Source organism: Gobio gobio (genome assembly GCF_949357685.1).
Source record: "Gobio gobio genome assembly, chromosome: 19".
Lineage (NCBI taxonomy): Eukaryota > Metazoa > Chordata > Actinopteri > Cypriniformes > Gobionidae > Gobio > Gobio gobio.
This window is the reverse complement of record NC_137112.1, coordinates 14,083,545-14,100,882: the sequence shown is the minus strand read 5'-3', so window position 1 is coordinate 14,100,882 and position 17,338 is coordinate 14,083,545. Positions and strand designations below refer to the sequence as shown.

At 40.9% G+C, this 17,338-nt stretch overlaps 1 protein-coding gene across 3 annotated transcripts in view; it reads right to left on the bottom strand.

Annotated features, from left to right (window-relative positions):
• Positions 1-17,338, bottom strand: part of ankrd52b (ankyrin repeat domain 52b) — a 67,405-nt gene that overhangs the window by 5,844 nt on the left and 44,223 nt on the right. For 2 of the 3 annotated variants that reach the window (XM_079843919.1, XM_079843920.1), the window contains 7 exons: positions 7,853-8,072; positions 6,496-6,583; positions 6,322-6,405; positions 3,899-4,044; positions 3,714-3,796; positions 3,536-3,618; positions 3,362-3,453 (listed from right to left, as the gene is read on the bottom strand). In XM_079843919.1, coding sequence (XP_079700045.1) covers positions 3,362-3,453; positions 3,536-3,618; positions 3,714-3,796; positions 3,899-4,044; positions 6,322-6,405; positions 6,496-6,583; positions 7,853-8,072 — 796 coding nt within the window. Of the gene's footprint in view, positions 1-3,361; positions 3,454-3,535; positions 3,619-3,662; positions 3,797-3,898; positions 4,045-6,321; positions 6,406-6,495; positions 6,584-7,852; positions 8,073-17,338 lie in introns of all 3 variants that reach the window. The other variant, XM_079843921.1, reaches the window with a different exon arrangement.

Genomic DNA, 17,338 nt, shown 5'->3' with positions numbered 1-17,338 from the left:
AATAACTTTATTCAATTTCTGTGTAGACTATGTCTAACAGTGAAGACCATGGGTAAATATAACATTTATTATAATGGTTTTATGTAAAGATTGTTTTAAGTTCAATGAAATTAAAAGTTGTTATTTTTTAAAGCCTATCAAATGTTGAAACTGGTAGCTTTCAGTTATACTGTAATGTAATGTCATTAATGTTTCATAGAGACATTAGTATCAGTGATACTGGCCTTTATTCATAAAAAAGATGCCATTACAACAAATATTTAAAATATGCCGTCTTTAAACTGTTTCTTCATTAATTTGGAGAGTAACTGAAATGATTACAATATCAAAATATTAAAAACTCCCCAAAAAATTTTTTTATGTGATTAATCATGATTAATTACAAAAAAATGTGATTAAATAGTACATTTTTTAATCGATTCACATCACTAGTTAATTACATTGCTGTCTATGGAGAGGTCAGAGAGCTCTCGGATTTGTGTTCTGAAGATGAACGAAGGTCTTACAAAGTTTGGAACGACATGAGGGAGAGGAATTGATGACAGAATTTTCATTTTTAGGTGAACTAACCCTTTAGGGGAACATTCCATTTTATCATCATTCAAAAGTAACATTCCCATAATGTTTGAATGTTGAACATTCCGAAACAATTGGTAACATTTAAAAATGTTAGACAATGTCCAACTAAAGCGTTTCATAAAAAAACATTCCATCAACAATGTTTTTGTGCAAAGGTTTTGAGAACATTATTAACACTAGCACATTTTTTGCAATTAAACCCATTTAGCTATAGTACCCTGACTTTTCCTGAATGTGTATCCATTTTGTTCTAATATTGTTATTTTATTAAAATTATACAACACAAAAGAGTATTTCTACCTAGAATGGCCATAACGGTCAAATTGATTGATTTATTTTTCATATTTAAAAATGTGTGTGTGCTCCTGCGCGTCCCAGTGTGTGTAATAATCAGAGTGTACATGCGTTGTGCACCGCCTATAGGCTCATATTACTAACACGCCCTTTCACCGTTAAAGACCTAGAACATTTTTGGGGCGCCTGACTTCCTCTTGACTTTTCTTTGTTTTTCTCACCCATTCTAGCAGTTAGCATCAAGTGCTATATAACATTTTAAACAGGAGAACCTGACATTTCCATCTAGCTCATTTGAAGTCCCAATTTTACATTTATTTAGTCTGAGAATGGATTAAATTAATAGAATTTTAAGAAAAACAGCAGCAAAAATGTGGTGTTTTTACTGTGAACTCAAACAGAACTTCATGAAGTTTGGATTTTTTCCTTTAGAAAGTTAGACTTGGTTGTTTTAGACTTCCAGATGAAATTTTGTCTACATGTAACAATCCCTCAGCAAGTTATAGCCATTTATTGTAATATTATTCTAGGCGTTTTTGAGTGAAAACAGGTGTATTTTATTTACTGACAATGTAGATGTGTCCAAAAAAGTTCAGGGAGTAAAGGAAATAGAAAGATTGTTATATAATAACAGAACACTAAAGCAAATATTTTTCTTTAGAGAAATATATTTTCATTTGAACATGAAAAACAAATGCAAACAATGTAACAAGTTGTGGCAACAAACCGTGCAATAAAATATACTGAGTGTAAATGAACAAACAGTGCAAATAATCTTCTCAAACACAAATTGAGGAAAATACACTGAGTGAAAACGGTGTAAAACACAAACTACATACAAATAGAGAAATATACTGACTTTTGTGAGCTGTGCTCTGCGAGAGAGTGCTCTGCATGCGTTTATTTTGTTTTAATTTTCATGCACGCAAATACACACCCACTTTCACGCAAAATTTTCAGAGAAACAAGTGATTGTTGGTTCAAAAGACCAAAAACTATGTTTATTGGTTGAGTTGATCACAGTTTCAATTAATCTGGGTACGGAGGGTGGGGGTGGGGGGGTCAACAATCGATCAACCATCAACAATCGTTTCTGTTTGGCTCAGGGGAACAACCCACATTGTTTCCTTGACGAATCAATGCTGCAGATTTTGATGACACATCCACGCTCAACACGGAGCCTTTGAATGATCAATCGCGAGAAATGCTGAGATTCTCCTCTTTACGGTAAATTTTACAGCATACAGATTGGATTAGCGTTATTAAACATTTTAGAACAATAGTTATTTTTAGCAGCGGGCGGCTGTCTCGGTCTTTAGGGGTTAAATAACACAAAACATACTGCACTTCTGACTTTAGAGCAGGTTTGTGTTGGCAGTCGTTTTCAGTTCCTCAAAATAGCAACGCTCCAACAATGCTCCTGAACACACCTGGTTTTCAGACCAGACGCCCATGGGGGCTAGGGTGACCACCCGTCCCGCTTTGCGTTGTACCGCACAGCATTTTCACCCCTTGTCCCGCACGTCGCATATTGAGAAAATGTCCCGCATTTTCATCAGTCTGTTGGTTTTTAATTATCATAAGAAGACATGCATGCGTTCTTTTGTCTTTTTAAGAAAGCATTTCATGTATTCTTTTTGCGGCATCGTTTTTCACCTAGACATATTTAACAGCGCTTCGTCAGAAGTACATCCCGCCTTTCACAAATACAACAACAGCCGTTTTTTCTATCCAATGGTTGAAAAGAAAGGAGTAAACACAGTCACTAGTAGGTTCTGACGCCTGTCAATCAAAATGTGGAGCGGATTTGTTCCATGTAGAAAACGAATGGATAATTCTGTAAATTGGTTATATTCTTAATATATAATACAATATAATATATAAGACTGTCAATGAACTAATTTCATGTTGCTTTATATTTTATTTGTTCATTATTGGACTTGGTCAGATCTGATGCCTGCTGCCTTTGGGCTCAGTGATGTTGAATTTAAATGACATGTACAATGTTACATTGATGTAATGGTGTTTTCTGGAAGGGACTAAAGAACAAAGTATTTTTATCATCTGAAAGGCAGAATACATATGTTTTTATTAAGTTAGATAGACATTGTGTAACAGTTTCAGGTTATGTTTTAGTGTCGGTAACATGTCCCACATTGTCCCACGCAAACTTAGTATTTGTCCCACATTTGGTTTGTTTGATGGTGGTCACCCTAATGGGGGCACAGATGCGCCAGTGCATTTGATATTTAAACAATGTGGTGCTGGACGTGAAAATGAGAACTGTGTCGGACTGAGACTAGCAAAAAACACAGTGCTTGTCACTATATAACGTCACACCTTGTAGCGGTGAACCGGAAAAGAAGATTAAACTAGCGATCAGTGAGTCTTTTCAAACACAAAATCTATCAGTCAATACTAATGACTGTTGGTGAAGTTAATTCTGTTGGCTCTAGCTTGGTAATGCGATGACCATGGAGAAACTCACCGTCTTCATCTACAGCCAGAACCGCTGCACCTCGAGTAAGCAGCACCTCAACCACGGTGGCAAGACCATTTCTTGCTGCAATATGCAGAGGCCTAGTGGTATGCAGATAGAGAAACTTCAATAAATAACCAAATAATCAATGCACACACACTCTTATAATATGGGTATGCTCACGTTTGAAGTGCACTATTTGTGGTGTTGATGAGCGAGGGGTCGTCGATCTCAGCCAGAATGAGAAGAGCACACATTTCTTGACCCTGTTGAGTTAAACACGTGATGATCATTGATAATGGAAACTCACCACACAGAGCATGTTGTGTAATAGGACACTGGGAGTGCTGGGGTATATTACTCTTCTACAGGCCATGTGAAGTGCTGAGTTCCTGTTGATGTCCAGCAGAGAGAGGTCCGCTCTGGCCCGATGAAGCAAGATGTCTAGAACCAAGTAAAGTTAGAGCAGATCAATATGACAACTGCAGATAATGGATAACAACCTCAAGTTAATACAAAGCACTAGACAATTAAAACAATACAAACCGACAGCAGAAGTATGGCCATTTTCAGCAGCAACCATTAATGCAGAGCGTCCTGTGTAATCGGCTGAGTTTACATCTGAACCGGAGGTCAACGCCAACTGCAGTGCTGCCATATTTCCTGCATATGCGGATGCATGTAGTGGAGTCCTGTAGACAAAATACACAGAAAATCTTAACGTGCCCCATTATATAAAAAAAACAAATTTTCACTGCAGCATCAGCTCTTTTCTCTCAGTGTCTGAAACGGTTTGCTCAAGGATTCAGTCTCTCTAAACTCCGCCTCTTTGAGAGTCTGCTCTGCTCTGATTGGTCAGATGGCTCAGTCTGTTGTGATTGGTCAATCGTGTCAGAAACTGAATGCTCATTATCATATCTGAATCTTAGCTCTTGATACACAGTGATACGAACAGTAACGATGGCATGGGTTTTGCCGTCTCAATCTCATCAAAGTGGATTTGCTTTGCCAGCAGAAAACAGCGTCTTCTCCACATGAACAACACCAACCAAACTCTTACAGTCTCAGATACAACTACAGCGTTTGAGGGCGGGGCAAAGAGACACTGTTCATGGCAGCCAGTGAAGAACGTAGGCTGGCATTATGCAAATCTGTTACAAACATACGTAGATTCAGCAGGAAATGAGACTGATTTACTGACGACTCGTTTCAGTTCAGAATCAATTCTTACTTTTGGGAGGCAATAACTAATTTGTTCTTTGCAGAACTTACATTTCTCCTTACATTCACAAACAGCTACATTATATTGCCCAAGGTATTAGAACACCCCTCCAAATCATTGAATTCAGGTGTTCCAATCACTTCCATGGCCACAGGTGTATAAATCAAGCACTAGGCATGCAGACGCTTCTACAAACATTTGTGAAAGAATGGGTCGCTCTCAGGAGCTCAGTGAATTCAAGCGTGGTACCGTGATAGGTTGCCACCTGTGCAATAAGTCCATTTGTGAAATTTCCTCACTACTTAATATTCAACGCTCAACTGTTACTGGTATTATAACAAAGTTGAAGCAATTGGGAACAACAGCAACTCATCCATGAAGTGGTAGGCCACGTAAAATCACAGATCGGGGTCAGCGCATGCTGAGGCGCACAGTTCGCAGAAGTTGGCAGCTTTCTGCAGAGTCAACAGCTACAGACCTCCAAACCTCGTGTGGCCTTCAGATTAGTGCGTAGAGAGCTTCATGGAATGGGTTTCCATGGCCGAGCAGCTCATCCAAGCCTTACATCACCAAGTGCAATGCAAAGAGTGGGATGCAGTGGTGTAAAGCACGCCCCCACTGGACTCTAGACTAGTGGAGACATGTTCTCTGGAGTGACCAATCACGCTTCTCTGTCTGGCAATTCCATGGACGAGTCTGGGTTTGGCGGTTGCCAGGAGAACGGTACTTGCCTGACTGCATTGTGCCAAGTGTAAAGTTTGGTGGAGGGGGGGTTATGGTGTGGGGTTGTTTTTCAGGGGTTGGGCTTGGCCCCTTAACTCCAGTGAAAGGAACTCTTAATGCAAGACAATTTGGACAACTTTGTGGGAACAGTTTGGGGATGGCCCCTTCCTGTTCCAACATGACTGTGCTCTAGTGCAAAAAGCAAGGTCCATAAAGACATTGATGAGCGAGTTTGGTATGGAGGAACTTGACTGGCCTGCACAGAGTCCAGACCTCAAACCGATAGAACACCTTTGGGATGAATTAGAGCGGAGACTGCGAGCCAGGATTTCTCGTCCAACATCAGTGCCTGACCTCACAAATGAGCTTCTAGAAGAATGGTCAACAATTCCCATAAACACACTCTTAAACCTTGTGGAAAGCCTTCTCAGAAGAGTTGAAGCTGTTATAGCTGCAAAGGGTGGGCCAACTCCATATTAAACCCTATGGATTAAGAATGGGATGTCATTAGTTCATGTGCATGTAAAGGCAGGCGTCCCAAAACTTTTGGCAATATAGTGTATATGGTATGATTTTACCCCAAAATTCAACATATTGACACTAAATGATAACTGCAGAGTTCAGTTGTTTCTGTGAATTGCAGTGATCCATTTGCTTCTCTTTTCTGCAGTTTACGGCAGTCTGTAAAAATATACTTCTAAATATACCTTTGTACAGTCAATCTCAAAGCTCTTTTCCATTTTTAGATGTGTTTTAGAATGCTGCCTCTCAGTCTCTTTGCCACTCAGTGGGCGTAACCCAGTCACTCCGCCTGATGGTGATGTCACGTGCATACCTTCTATAAAATTAAATGGATAATAATAATACTCTTTCTGAAATATCAGTGGCTTTTTGACATTCGCTTTTAAAAGGAGACCCTCTTATTTATACAAAGTGGTTGGAGACCGACTGTAAACCATTCAAGTTTCTATGTTTTGAACTATATTGGGGGAAATATTTTTAAGTGGACAACAGACATACACACCTTCCTTTAACATCTCTGAAGTCCATGATCTTTGTTCCTATAGTTTCAACAAGCAGTTGAGCAGCACCATCGTGACCAGTAATTCTGTGGGGAAAAAAAAGAAACGGGAACTGTTCTGAAAAATGTTTGTTTGTACAGAAACATTTTGAAGATGGACAGGTGAGGTTCACTCACAGCGCACAGTGCAGTGGTGTAAAGGCATTTCCTTCCTGGAAGCTTGATGGTCTATATTCAAGTAAGATTTCAAGACAGTCATTGTGCCCTTAAAAGAAAAAAAAAAACTTTTGCATGACTTGTGTCATGACCAAAGTTATTTGACAGTTAAAAGCACCAGAATACAGTATGTTTCCTTAAAGTCACCATGAAATAAAAATTGACACTTCTTGTTTTTTTGTGTAATATTGCACTATTATTATTATGATTTATCCGTGCATTTCTTTTCTTTTATTTATTCATCTCAGACAGCAACATGGTGTCGGCCCAGATCCGGTACATGGATTCAACGAGTACCAGATGTGGGTTGGATCTGGGCAGACACTATGTTGCTGTCTGGGATGTGCCTCATAATCAGAATAACTTCCCCTCCCTCTTGCGCTGACACCATGGGCCTTATTTTAACGATCTGAGCTCATGGTCTAAAGCAGGTGCACTTAGGGCGTGTCCGAATCCACTTTTGCTAGTTTAACGACAGAAAAAAATGGTCAGCGCGCCAGGCACATGGTCCAAAAGGGTTGTCCCTAGTCTCTTAATGAGTCATGGGTGTGTTTTGGCCGTAACGTGCAATAAACCAATCAGAGTCTCATCTCCCATTCCCTTTAAAAGCCAATTGCGTTCGCATAATGGCGGATTCACTATTTACATGCGAGTGGAAGGACTGAACACTTCTCCAGAGAGGAATCCTTTTATTTTGAATATTTAAACGTGTGTGCTGCTGCGCGTCCCTGTGTGTGTAATAATTAGAGTGTATGTGCGTTGTGCACCACCTATAGGCTCATATTACTAACACACCCTTTAAATAACACAAAAAATACTGCGCTATTGACTTTAGACCAGGTTTGTGTTGGTCAATGGCGCAGTCATTTTCAGTTTCCTCAAAATAGCAACGCACCAACAATGCTCCTGAACACACCTGGTTCTCAGACCAGATGCCCATGGGTGAACAGATGCCCCAGTGCATTTGATATTTATTGTGGAGCTGGAAGTGAACATGCGCCGCGCCTGGCGTTGCATTACGTCGGGTGTATGATAGGGGCAACCTGTCATTCACATGAGATCCACCAATAGCAAACCACAACCATCCAACCAATTCCCCACGGACAAAATCAAGCCCCGCCCAACATTTGTTCTTGTTCCAGAAGCCATTTCATTCATATACGTTACAATAAGGAAGAAAAGGCTATTGCATCTTCTGTTTCATGCCGACTTTAATTTTATGTAGCAAATGAGAGATTTGTCATTCACTGATATAAGTCTCAACTGATGTTTCTCCACCAGTCTAGCATTTATTAAAGGTAGTAGAATGCGATCTTACCATGGTAAGCAGCCCAGTGAGTAGGTGTGTAGGCACTGTAGTCTAGCAGAGAGTCAAGGGGGTCTGAAAGTGACGATGCATCAAGTAAGGGCCGCAATAGTCCTGCATGACCACAAGAGGAAGCCAAATGCAAAGGGATTCTGCCATGAACGTCCCGGCACAGAGCGAAGGCTCCATGCACCAGCAAAGCTGAGACACACTCTTCATTACCAACTACTGCCTGAAATACACAGAAGAGACTGAAATTCAGTTTGCTTTACTAGCATTGCATTATCATTTTCAAGAGCTTTTGTTATTCTTAGCTTCATTTTGTACTATACTATAAAAATTGGTTTTTTGAAAGTTCAAAAGGTCCCACTTTATATTAGGTGGCCTTAACTACTATGTACTCACATCAGAAAAATAAGTACAATGTACTTATTGTGTTCAAATTGTATTGCAAAACACTTTTGCTGACATTGAGGTGGGATACGGGTAAAGTTAGGGACAGGTGTGGTGGTATGGGTAAGTTTAAGGGTAGGGTTAGGGACAGGTGTGGTGGTATGGGTAAGTTTAAGGGTAGGGTTAGGGACAGGTGTGGTGGTATGGGTGAGTTTAAGGGTAATGTTAGGGACAGGTGTGGTGGTATGGGTGAGTTTCAGGGTAAAGTTAGGGACAGGTGTGGTGGTATGGGTAAGTTTAAGGGTAGGGTTAGGGACAGGTGTGGTGGTATGGGTGAGTTTAAGGGGAATGTTAGGGACAGGTGTGGTGGTATGGGTAAGTTTAAGGGTAGGGTTAGGGACAGGTGTGGTGGTATGGGTAAGTTTAAGGGTAGGGTTAGGGACAGGTGTGGTGTTATGGGTAAGTGTAAGGCTAGGGTTAGGGACAGGTATGGTGGTATGGGTGAGTTTAAGGCTAGGGTTAGGGACAGGTGTGGTGGTATGGGTGAGTTTAAGGGTAGGGTTAGGGACAGGTGTGGTGGTATGGGTGAGTTTAAGGGTAATGTTAGGGACAGGTGTGGTGTTATGGGTAAGTGTAAGGCTAGGGTTAGGGACAGGTATGGTGGTATGGGTGAGTTTAAGGCTAGGGTTAGGGACAGGTGTGGTGGTATGGGTGAGTTTAAGGGTAGGGTTAGGGACAGGTGTGGTGGTATGGGTGAGTTTAAGGCTAGGGTTAGGGACAGGTGTGGTGGTATGGGTGAGTTTAAGGGTAGGGTAAGGGACAGGTATGGTGGTATGGGTGAGTTTAAGGCTAGGGTTAGGGACAGGTGTGGTGGTATGGGTAAGTTTAAGGGGAGGGTTAGGGACAGGTGTGGTGGTATGGGTAAGTTTAAGGCTAGGGTTAGGGACAGGTATGGTGGTATGGGTGAGTTTAAGGCTAGGGTTAGGGACAGGTGTGGTGGTATGGGTGAGTTTAAGGCTAGGGTTAGGGACAGGTATAGTGGTATGGGTAAGTTTAAGGGTAGGGTTAGGGACAGGTGTGGTGGTATGGGTGAGTTTAAGGGTAGGGTAAGGGACAGGTGTGGTGGTATGGGTGAGTTTAAGGGTAGGGTAAGGGACAGGTGTGGTGGTATGGGTAAGTTTAAGGGTAGGGTTAGGGACAGGTGTGGTGGTATGGGTAAGTTTAAGGGTAGGGTAAGGGACAGGTGTGGTGGTGTGGGTATGTTTAAGGGGAGGGTTAGGGACAGGTGTGGTGGTATGGGTAAGTTTAAGGGTAGGGTACGGGACAGGTGTGGTGGTATGGGTAAGTTTAGGGGTAAAGTTAGGGACAGGTGTGGTGGTATGGGTAAGTTTAAGGGTAGGGTACGGGACAGGTGTGGTGGTATGGGTAAGTTTAAGGGTAGGGTACGGGACAGGTGTGGTGGTATGGGTAAGTTTAAGGGTAGGGTACGGGACAGGTGTGGTGGTATGGGTGAGTTTAAGGGTAATGTTAGGGACAGGTGTGGTGGTATGGGTGAGTTTAATGGTATGGTTAGGTGTAAGGAAAGTGTCAACAGTAAAATTATAGATGTAACTACAGAAATTAATTACAGATTAATTTAAGTACAATGTAAAAACATGTACATACACAATAAGTGCATTGTATCAAATGATTAATTTAAATGTTAGTACATCGTAGTTATTATAAAGTGGGTCTGTTCAAAATAATATAAAGATAATTGGAGTATGTTGAAAACAGTGTTTCAGTTTAATTTTTTCAGTGTAGCACTAAAAGATTGAGCATTTCACCCATTATGAACATTTGGTCAACAAAATGCTGAAATTTGATGACGAAAAATTGTAATTTACACAAACATGTAGTAAATAGATAAAATGTGTCCCAAGACATGAATACATGAATTGTTTGTTTTTTCTCCCCTAAGTGTGGATCAAAATGTAACACAACACTCAGTGACAGCTGTCTGCTCACTAACCACATGCATTCTGTGTAAGTGAGCCATCCAATCAATTCCCCATGGACAAAATTAAGTCCCGCCCTCAAAATCCTGTCCAAAAAGTCCTGTTCCAGAAGCTGCTTCACTTGACTTGGATATGCAATAGGAAAGAATTATGGCAACTTCCGTTCATGCCGACACGCAGCAGTTGCCTCTGTGAAGTTATGTTAAGATTAACACACGATGCAAGTGATTGACTTCTTCTCATGTTCAGTCATTTCGCACCTGATCCAGTTCAGAGCAGGTCGAGGCATTCCTGAGTCTGTGCTGCAGATTTTTGGGCCTCATTCCAGCTAACAAGGAAGGTTCTCAGAACGTTCTAGCAAAGTTATAAGCAAACATTCTTTCAGTAACGTTAATAGTACAAAGCCGTCTGGTGTTTAATAATGTTCAAAATTCTTATATATCGTTCAAGTAGTGTTTTTTCTGAATTGTTTTAGTTGGACTTTTATCTACTGTTTTTAGACGTAACCACTTTCCACCATATTTTTCTATGGTGGGTCAACAATTGGGGGATTCGTCCCTGTTGGCATCCTCAGAGAAATTTGCAGATGCTTTCGCACTATACTAAGGAAACATTGTGTTCGCCTTGAGTGAGACTATTCATTTGAAAGCCACATTTCTAGCATCTGTAAAACCAAATTTTTCCATCTTAAATATATATCTAAATTACGCACATGCTCTCAATGCAAAATGTTGAACAGTTAGTCCATGCGTTCATGACCTCAAGGTTAGATTATTGTAATGCTCTACTGGGTGGTTGTCCTGCTCGCTTAATAAACAAACTCCAGCTGGTCCAAAACGCAGCAGCTCGAGTTCTTACTAGAACCAGGAAGTATGACCATATTAGCCCAGTTCTGTCAACACTGCACTGGCTCCCTATTAAACATTGTATACATTTTAAAATCTTGTTTATTACTTACAAAACACTAAATAGCTTAGCTCCCCAGTACTTGCGTGAGCTCTAAACACATTATACTCCTTCACATCTATTGCGATCTCAAATTCTGGCCAGTTGATAATACCTAGAATATCAAAATCAACTGCAGGCGGTAGATCCTTTTCCTATTTAGCACCTAAACTGTAGAACAATCTTCCTAGCATTGTTTGGGAAGCAGACACACTCTGTTAGTTTAAATCTAGACTAAAAACGCATCTCTTTAATATGGCATGCACATAGAACATCAATTTCTATTATTCAAATCAGTTAAATGATTGTTAGGCTGCATTAAGGTCTGCCGGAACCGGGAACACTTCCCATAACACCTGATGTACTCATTACATCATAAGAAGAATGGCATCAACGCTAATATGAGTCTCTCTGTTTATCCCGAGGTTTACAGTAGTCTGGGCCGTATCCAGATCAGATGGTTGACCCGCGATTAGACATGACCACAACAGAGATTGACAACTCTCCTATGTGAAGGCCTCATCGATACAACATTTAGTGGCTCTCCTCAACAAGCCCGTCTCTGGCGTGATGACTCCGATCTTCAACCACATGGAACTGGACAAATATTCTGAATGTTCCGATCTAATCTGACTTCTGACCTGTAATGCTGCCTGAATCATAATCATACACTATTCGCTCATTGGCCTGAGGAGAACTGGCCCCCTGACTGAGGCTGGTTTCTCATTAGGTTTTATTTTTTTCTATACTGTCCCTTGATGGAGTTTGGGTTCCTCGCCACCAACGCCTTTGGCTTGCTTAGTTGGGGACACTAACTATTCAACAATATTCATCGAAATCTGAGGATTGACCATGTGACAGTGCTAGTGATGTTCCCATAGTGTTATAGTGCCGCTACTCTGGGAACCATGGGGTTACATAATGTAACAGATATATTTCTGCCACAGCATTATAAACTAACACTTTGCCAACAGTAATCGTGCTACCAAGACAATATTTTTTTGGGTGGTGTTTGAAAATGACAAACATTCTGGAGTATGCTTAACAAAGTTTTGGCGACATACAATTTGGCAGTTCAGTTAAAGTGCCCCTGCTGTAGTCAATAATTTTATCAATTTTTAATCGGCAAAATTACATATTTAAACATTTTTGTCCTGTGAAAAACATGTCTCCTTGCCTTAAAATAGCTTGAATGTAACTCCACACCCTTGCTGCATTTAGTATACGCGTATTCATGAATATGTAAATAAGCCCCACCTCCAGTCACTCATATTGTTGATATTGTTGCCCTTGGACTGCTCTAGCTGCTTCTATTGCCCTCAAGTCGCTTTGGATAAAAGTGTCTGCTAAATGACTAAATGTAAATGTCATATAGGGTCGTCTACAAGTCGATGCAACGTGTTTTATGTATTGCTCTCTACAACGTCGGACACATAATGGTAATCACATTGGCATATCACTTCACGACTGGACTATTGCAATGCCTTATTTCTTGGTCTTCCCAAAAAACTTATCTCAAGATTACAGTATGTTCAAAACTCAGCAGCAAGAGTTCTCACTTCCACTAGGCGCTCTGCTCACATTACTCCTCTGCTTCATGACCTTCACTGGCTACCTGTGGCATCACGTATACACTTTAAGTTATTGCTTCTAACGTTCAAAGCATTAAATGGTCTTGCTCCCCAATATCTGTCTGACTTACTTTACCCTTACCGCCCTGCCCGGTCCCTTAGATCAGCTGAACTTGGTCTGTTGTCCGTCCCTCGTTTCCGTTTGTCCACTGTTGGTAGAAGGTCATTTAGTATAAATGCTCCTCAATTATGGAATTCGCTACCTCTTACACTACGTAATACCTCATCTGTGGGTGCATTCAAGTCCCAGTTAAAAACATATCTATTCAACAAGCATTTCGGATAATGCAATTATATGTATCATGTGATGTATATATAGATGTATATGTGGGTGTCTAAATGTATTGTAATGTGCAATGTAAAGCGACCTTGAGCTATGGAAAGACGCTATATAAATAAAACTTCTTCTTCTTCTTAATCAATATGACAATTATGCTTTGGCTTGACTACATTATCAAACAGCTAATAATGTGTTGCTAATGTTACACAAACCATGTTCTCATTCCAGTCTGCCTCCAGTATCAGTCAGTATCCTTAAAAACGCTTTGAACAACATAGAACGTCAGTGGAGAAAGGCATATAGTTCATCATCACACCGTAATATACATCATACACATAATTCACCTGCTATATTGCGGGTGAATTATATTGCTACCCGATTTTTCATATCAACAGAAAAATAGACCAGGATAAACGGCTTCTCTTGAGAATCCCCTGCTTCAGAGAATAGTTAGTGGCATGCTAAAGCCCCGCCCACACGTTGATGTGATTGGTTACACGGTACCCTATATTGCCAAAAGTATTAGGACACCCCTCCAAATCACTGAATTTAGCTGTTCCAGTCACGTTCATGGCCACAGGTGTATAAATCAAGCACTAGGCATGCAGACGCTTCTACAAACATTTGTGAAAGAATGGGTCGCTCTCAGGAGCTCAGTGAATTCAAGCGTGGTAACGTGATAGGTTGCCACCTGTGCAATAAGTCCATTTGTGAAATTTCCTCACTACTTATTATCCACGGTCAACTGTTAGTGGTACTGGACTCTAGAGCAGTGGAGACGTGTTCTCTGGAGTGACCAATCACGCATCTCTGTCTGGCAATCCCATGGACGACTCTGGGTTTGGCGGCTGCCAGGAGAACGGTACTTGCCTGACTGCATTGTGCCAAGTGTAAAGTTTGATGAAGGGGGGATTATGGTGTGGGGTTGTTTTTCAGGGGTTGGGCTTGGCCCCTTAGTTCCAGTGAAAGGAACTTTTAATGCTTCAGCATACCAAGACATTTTGGACAATTTCATGCTCCCAACTTTGTGGACTTTGTTTCCCAACATGGATGAGCGAGTTTGGTGTGGAAGAACTTGACTCCTGAGCTCAGTCCTGATAGAAAACCTTTGGGATTAATTATACCCCTTTTCCACCAGCATGAACCGGGTGCTAGTTCAGAGCTAGTGCTAGTGATGGTTCAGAGTTGGTTCGACTGACGAGTCTTCTAAGAACCGATTTGCATTTCCACGGGCTAGAGAGCCGCCACAGAGCCAGCCTTACGTCACTGTATATGTCTCATCTTTCTCAGCGGGAAACACAAACACACCAGGCTTGTCCGAGATGCATCGGCGCTGCAGAACCACTATTCCTGGTTCAGAGCTGGTGCTTTGGGTGTCGAAAGACAAAGAACCGATTTGAAACTAGGCTCTGGCTCCGAACCAGCATCAGCACTGCCTTGGTGGAAAAGGGGTATTAGAGCGGACACTGCGATCCAGGCCTTCTCGTCCAACATCAGTGCCTGACCTCACAAATTACCTTTTAGAAGAATGGTCAAAAAATCCCATAAACACACTCCTAAACCTTGTGGAAAGCCTTCCCAGAAGAGTTGAAGCTGTTACAGATGCAAAGGGTATACTCCACATTAAACCCTATGGATTAAGAATGGGATGTCATTAAAGTTCATGTGCATGTAAAGGCAGACGTCCCTAAACTTTGGCAATATATTGTAGTTTGTGCAGAAGCAGCAGCCCAAAGGAGCACTGGTTTACTGAGTCATTATGACAGTAGGCAAAGCAAATCTTAATCACAGTGAATATGAATGAATGTTTCAGCTGTCGTCACAGAATGTGAAATGGCTATTTACAGAGGTCAGTAGCCCTATTTTTGTCTTCAGTCCAGTCAGTAGTTACTATAATAGGATGTGGTAACCAGTATGGCATCGTCCTCGTTTGGCATGTGTCAAATGTCACTTATTGTGAAAAAAGTGCCGTTTTTTACGGTCTATGTTGATGATAGCCTAATGTCGACTGAGCTGTTAACATGCACTGTTGCTAGGTAACTTCAGACTGTTAGCTAATTTCCCATCCTTTTGGATTACAGAAGTAATGATTACAGATCGTTACTTCCAACCCTGATATAATACAGTGTTGGATGCATACAAATTATCTACTTTAGGTATTTGCGCTCCACAGAAAATTGGCACCATGAATGTAAGTATTTTAATAAGTTCATTAACTAAGGGTGGTTGTTTATGCATGAAAGACAATAATTAAAGGAACACGCTGACTTTTTGAGACTTTAGCTTATTCACCGTATCCCCCAGAGTCAGATAAGTTACAAAGGCATGCAGACGTTACAAAATAACGCCAACATTTCAGCGGTGCAATGATATTACGCAGCGCCTGAAAATAGGCTAACTTCCATTAACATAACCAACGTGACAACCTGCTTTCACAGAGAGCATGCTGAGGACTATTTTCAGGCGCTGTGTAATATCATTGCGCCGCTGCACCCATGGTACGGCTCAAAATTCCTTGATTATTCCGCAGGAATGAGAGTATAGTTCCTAGCCATATTGGTCTGGAAAATAGCAACTTTTCATTTTCCGTCGGTCTTAGTACACGATGTAACTATACACATCACAACATGTAAATAGGAAAATGTTGGCGTTATTTTGTCACTTATTGAGCAGTAGGCTAGGTGGAGCCATTTACCTCCAGTCTTTGTGCTAAGCTAGGCTAGCGGTGGGTGCGTAAGACAGAGTTATGGCACACACGGAGATGAGAATGGTATGTATGGACTTATCTAACTCCGGGGGATACGGAGAATAAGCTAAAGTCCCAAAAAGTCGGCGTATTCTTTTAAAGTAATGATCAACATTTTCATATACTTGTATATTAATATTGCTGCTGTCTATCTGCAATTGATATTACAATACAGTGATTCCACACATACAGATCATAAAAGCTTTTTGCTTTTTCTATTCTAAACAACTGTGGTTGGGTGGATGTGTCTCTGACAAATGTCCTGTGCAACAAGTGATTTATTTTACATTTTCAGGTACAGCGGTTAGTTCTAAATAAAAGTTTGTTTAACAATGGAAATTGATTCTCACATTATTTTATTCACACACAACACATTAATGGTGAACATTTTTGACTTTATAAAATTATTCTCTCAAGTCTTGGCGATCAGCCCCTATTAAACAATAAAATAAGACATCTTTTTCTTATACATAGTTTAGTAGCCTACTATTCTTTTTGGCAGAATATAGCATTATAATCAACTTAATTATTTCCTGTATTTTGTATCACCATAGTCCCTAAATGTATGTAAATGCAGGAAATGGGATTCAAATCGAAAACATTTCCCCCCATTTTGTGTCCCCCCCACTTCTCAAACCAAAGTTACTCCCTTGGCTGTGATTGACAGCTTCTCTGAGTGAAGTTTTCACTGAGGCACCAACTGACGTTCTGGATTTGCGGGAGGAGATTGGAGCTTTAGCTTTAATTTCTACATTTCCATAACTGTTTACTTTACACCGACATTGTTCTGTAGTAAACTGTACTAACAGATACTGCGGGAGTGTGGGCGGGTTGTCTCCTTCACATTGCAAGAGCAGAATAAAACCTCCTTACATATTATGTTCACATCTAAATCTGTATAACGAAAAGACATTGCAAATATTCCTTAATTTAATGTGCCCAAAATCCACCTCTGAACGGGCCTTAAAGGGGTCATGAACTGGCTTTTAAAAAAAATTTATACTGTTGTCTGAGGTCAACTTATGATGTTTGCATGGTTTTTACATTCAAAAACATCATAATGATAAGTAATAGGCTATTTTCGACCCTGGTTTTGAGCCTCTCTCATGGAACGCTTGGTTTTTATGGGCGTGCCGCACTGAAGACTTGGAAGTAAACGCCCACTGCTATGATTGGATAAGCTTTGCATATTATAATGAGCTTCAGCTCCCCCGTCAGTACATGTGGTAATTGTTTTGAAAGCGTGTGGGGAAACGGCAACCGGAATGATTCGTCCCACAGGGCTCGCAAAATGTCTTTATCAAACAAACACAATGATTTATCTCTGTTAAAGGGGCTATATGCGTTTTTCTAAAATTTAAACTCGCGACTGACACCTGTGGCCAAAAATCAGAACTGCTCTCATTTTCTGCTCGCTCTCGCAGCGGTGGTGACGTCACATCCGCAGACAGCGCGGGAAAAGACGACCCGCCAGAAAATAGGAAAAATAGGATACAGACTTATAGG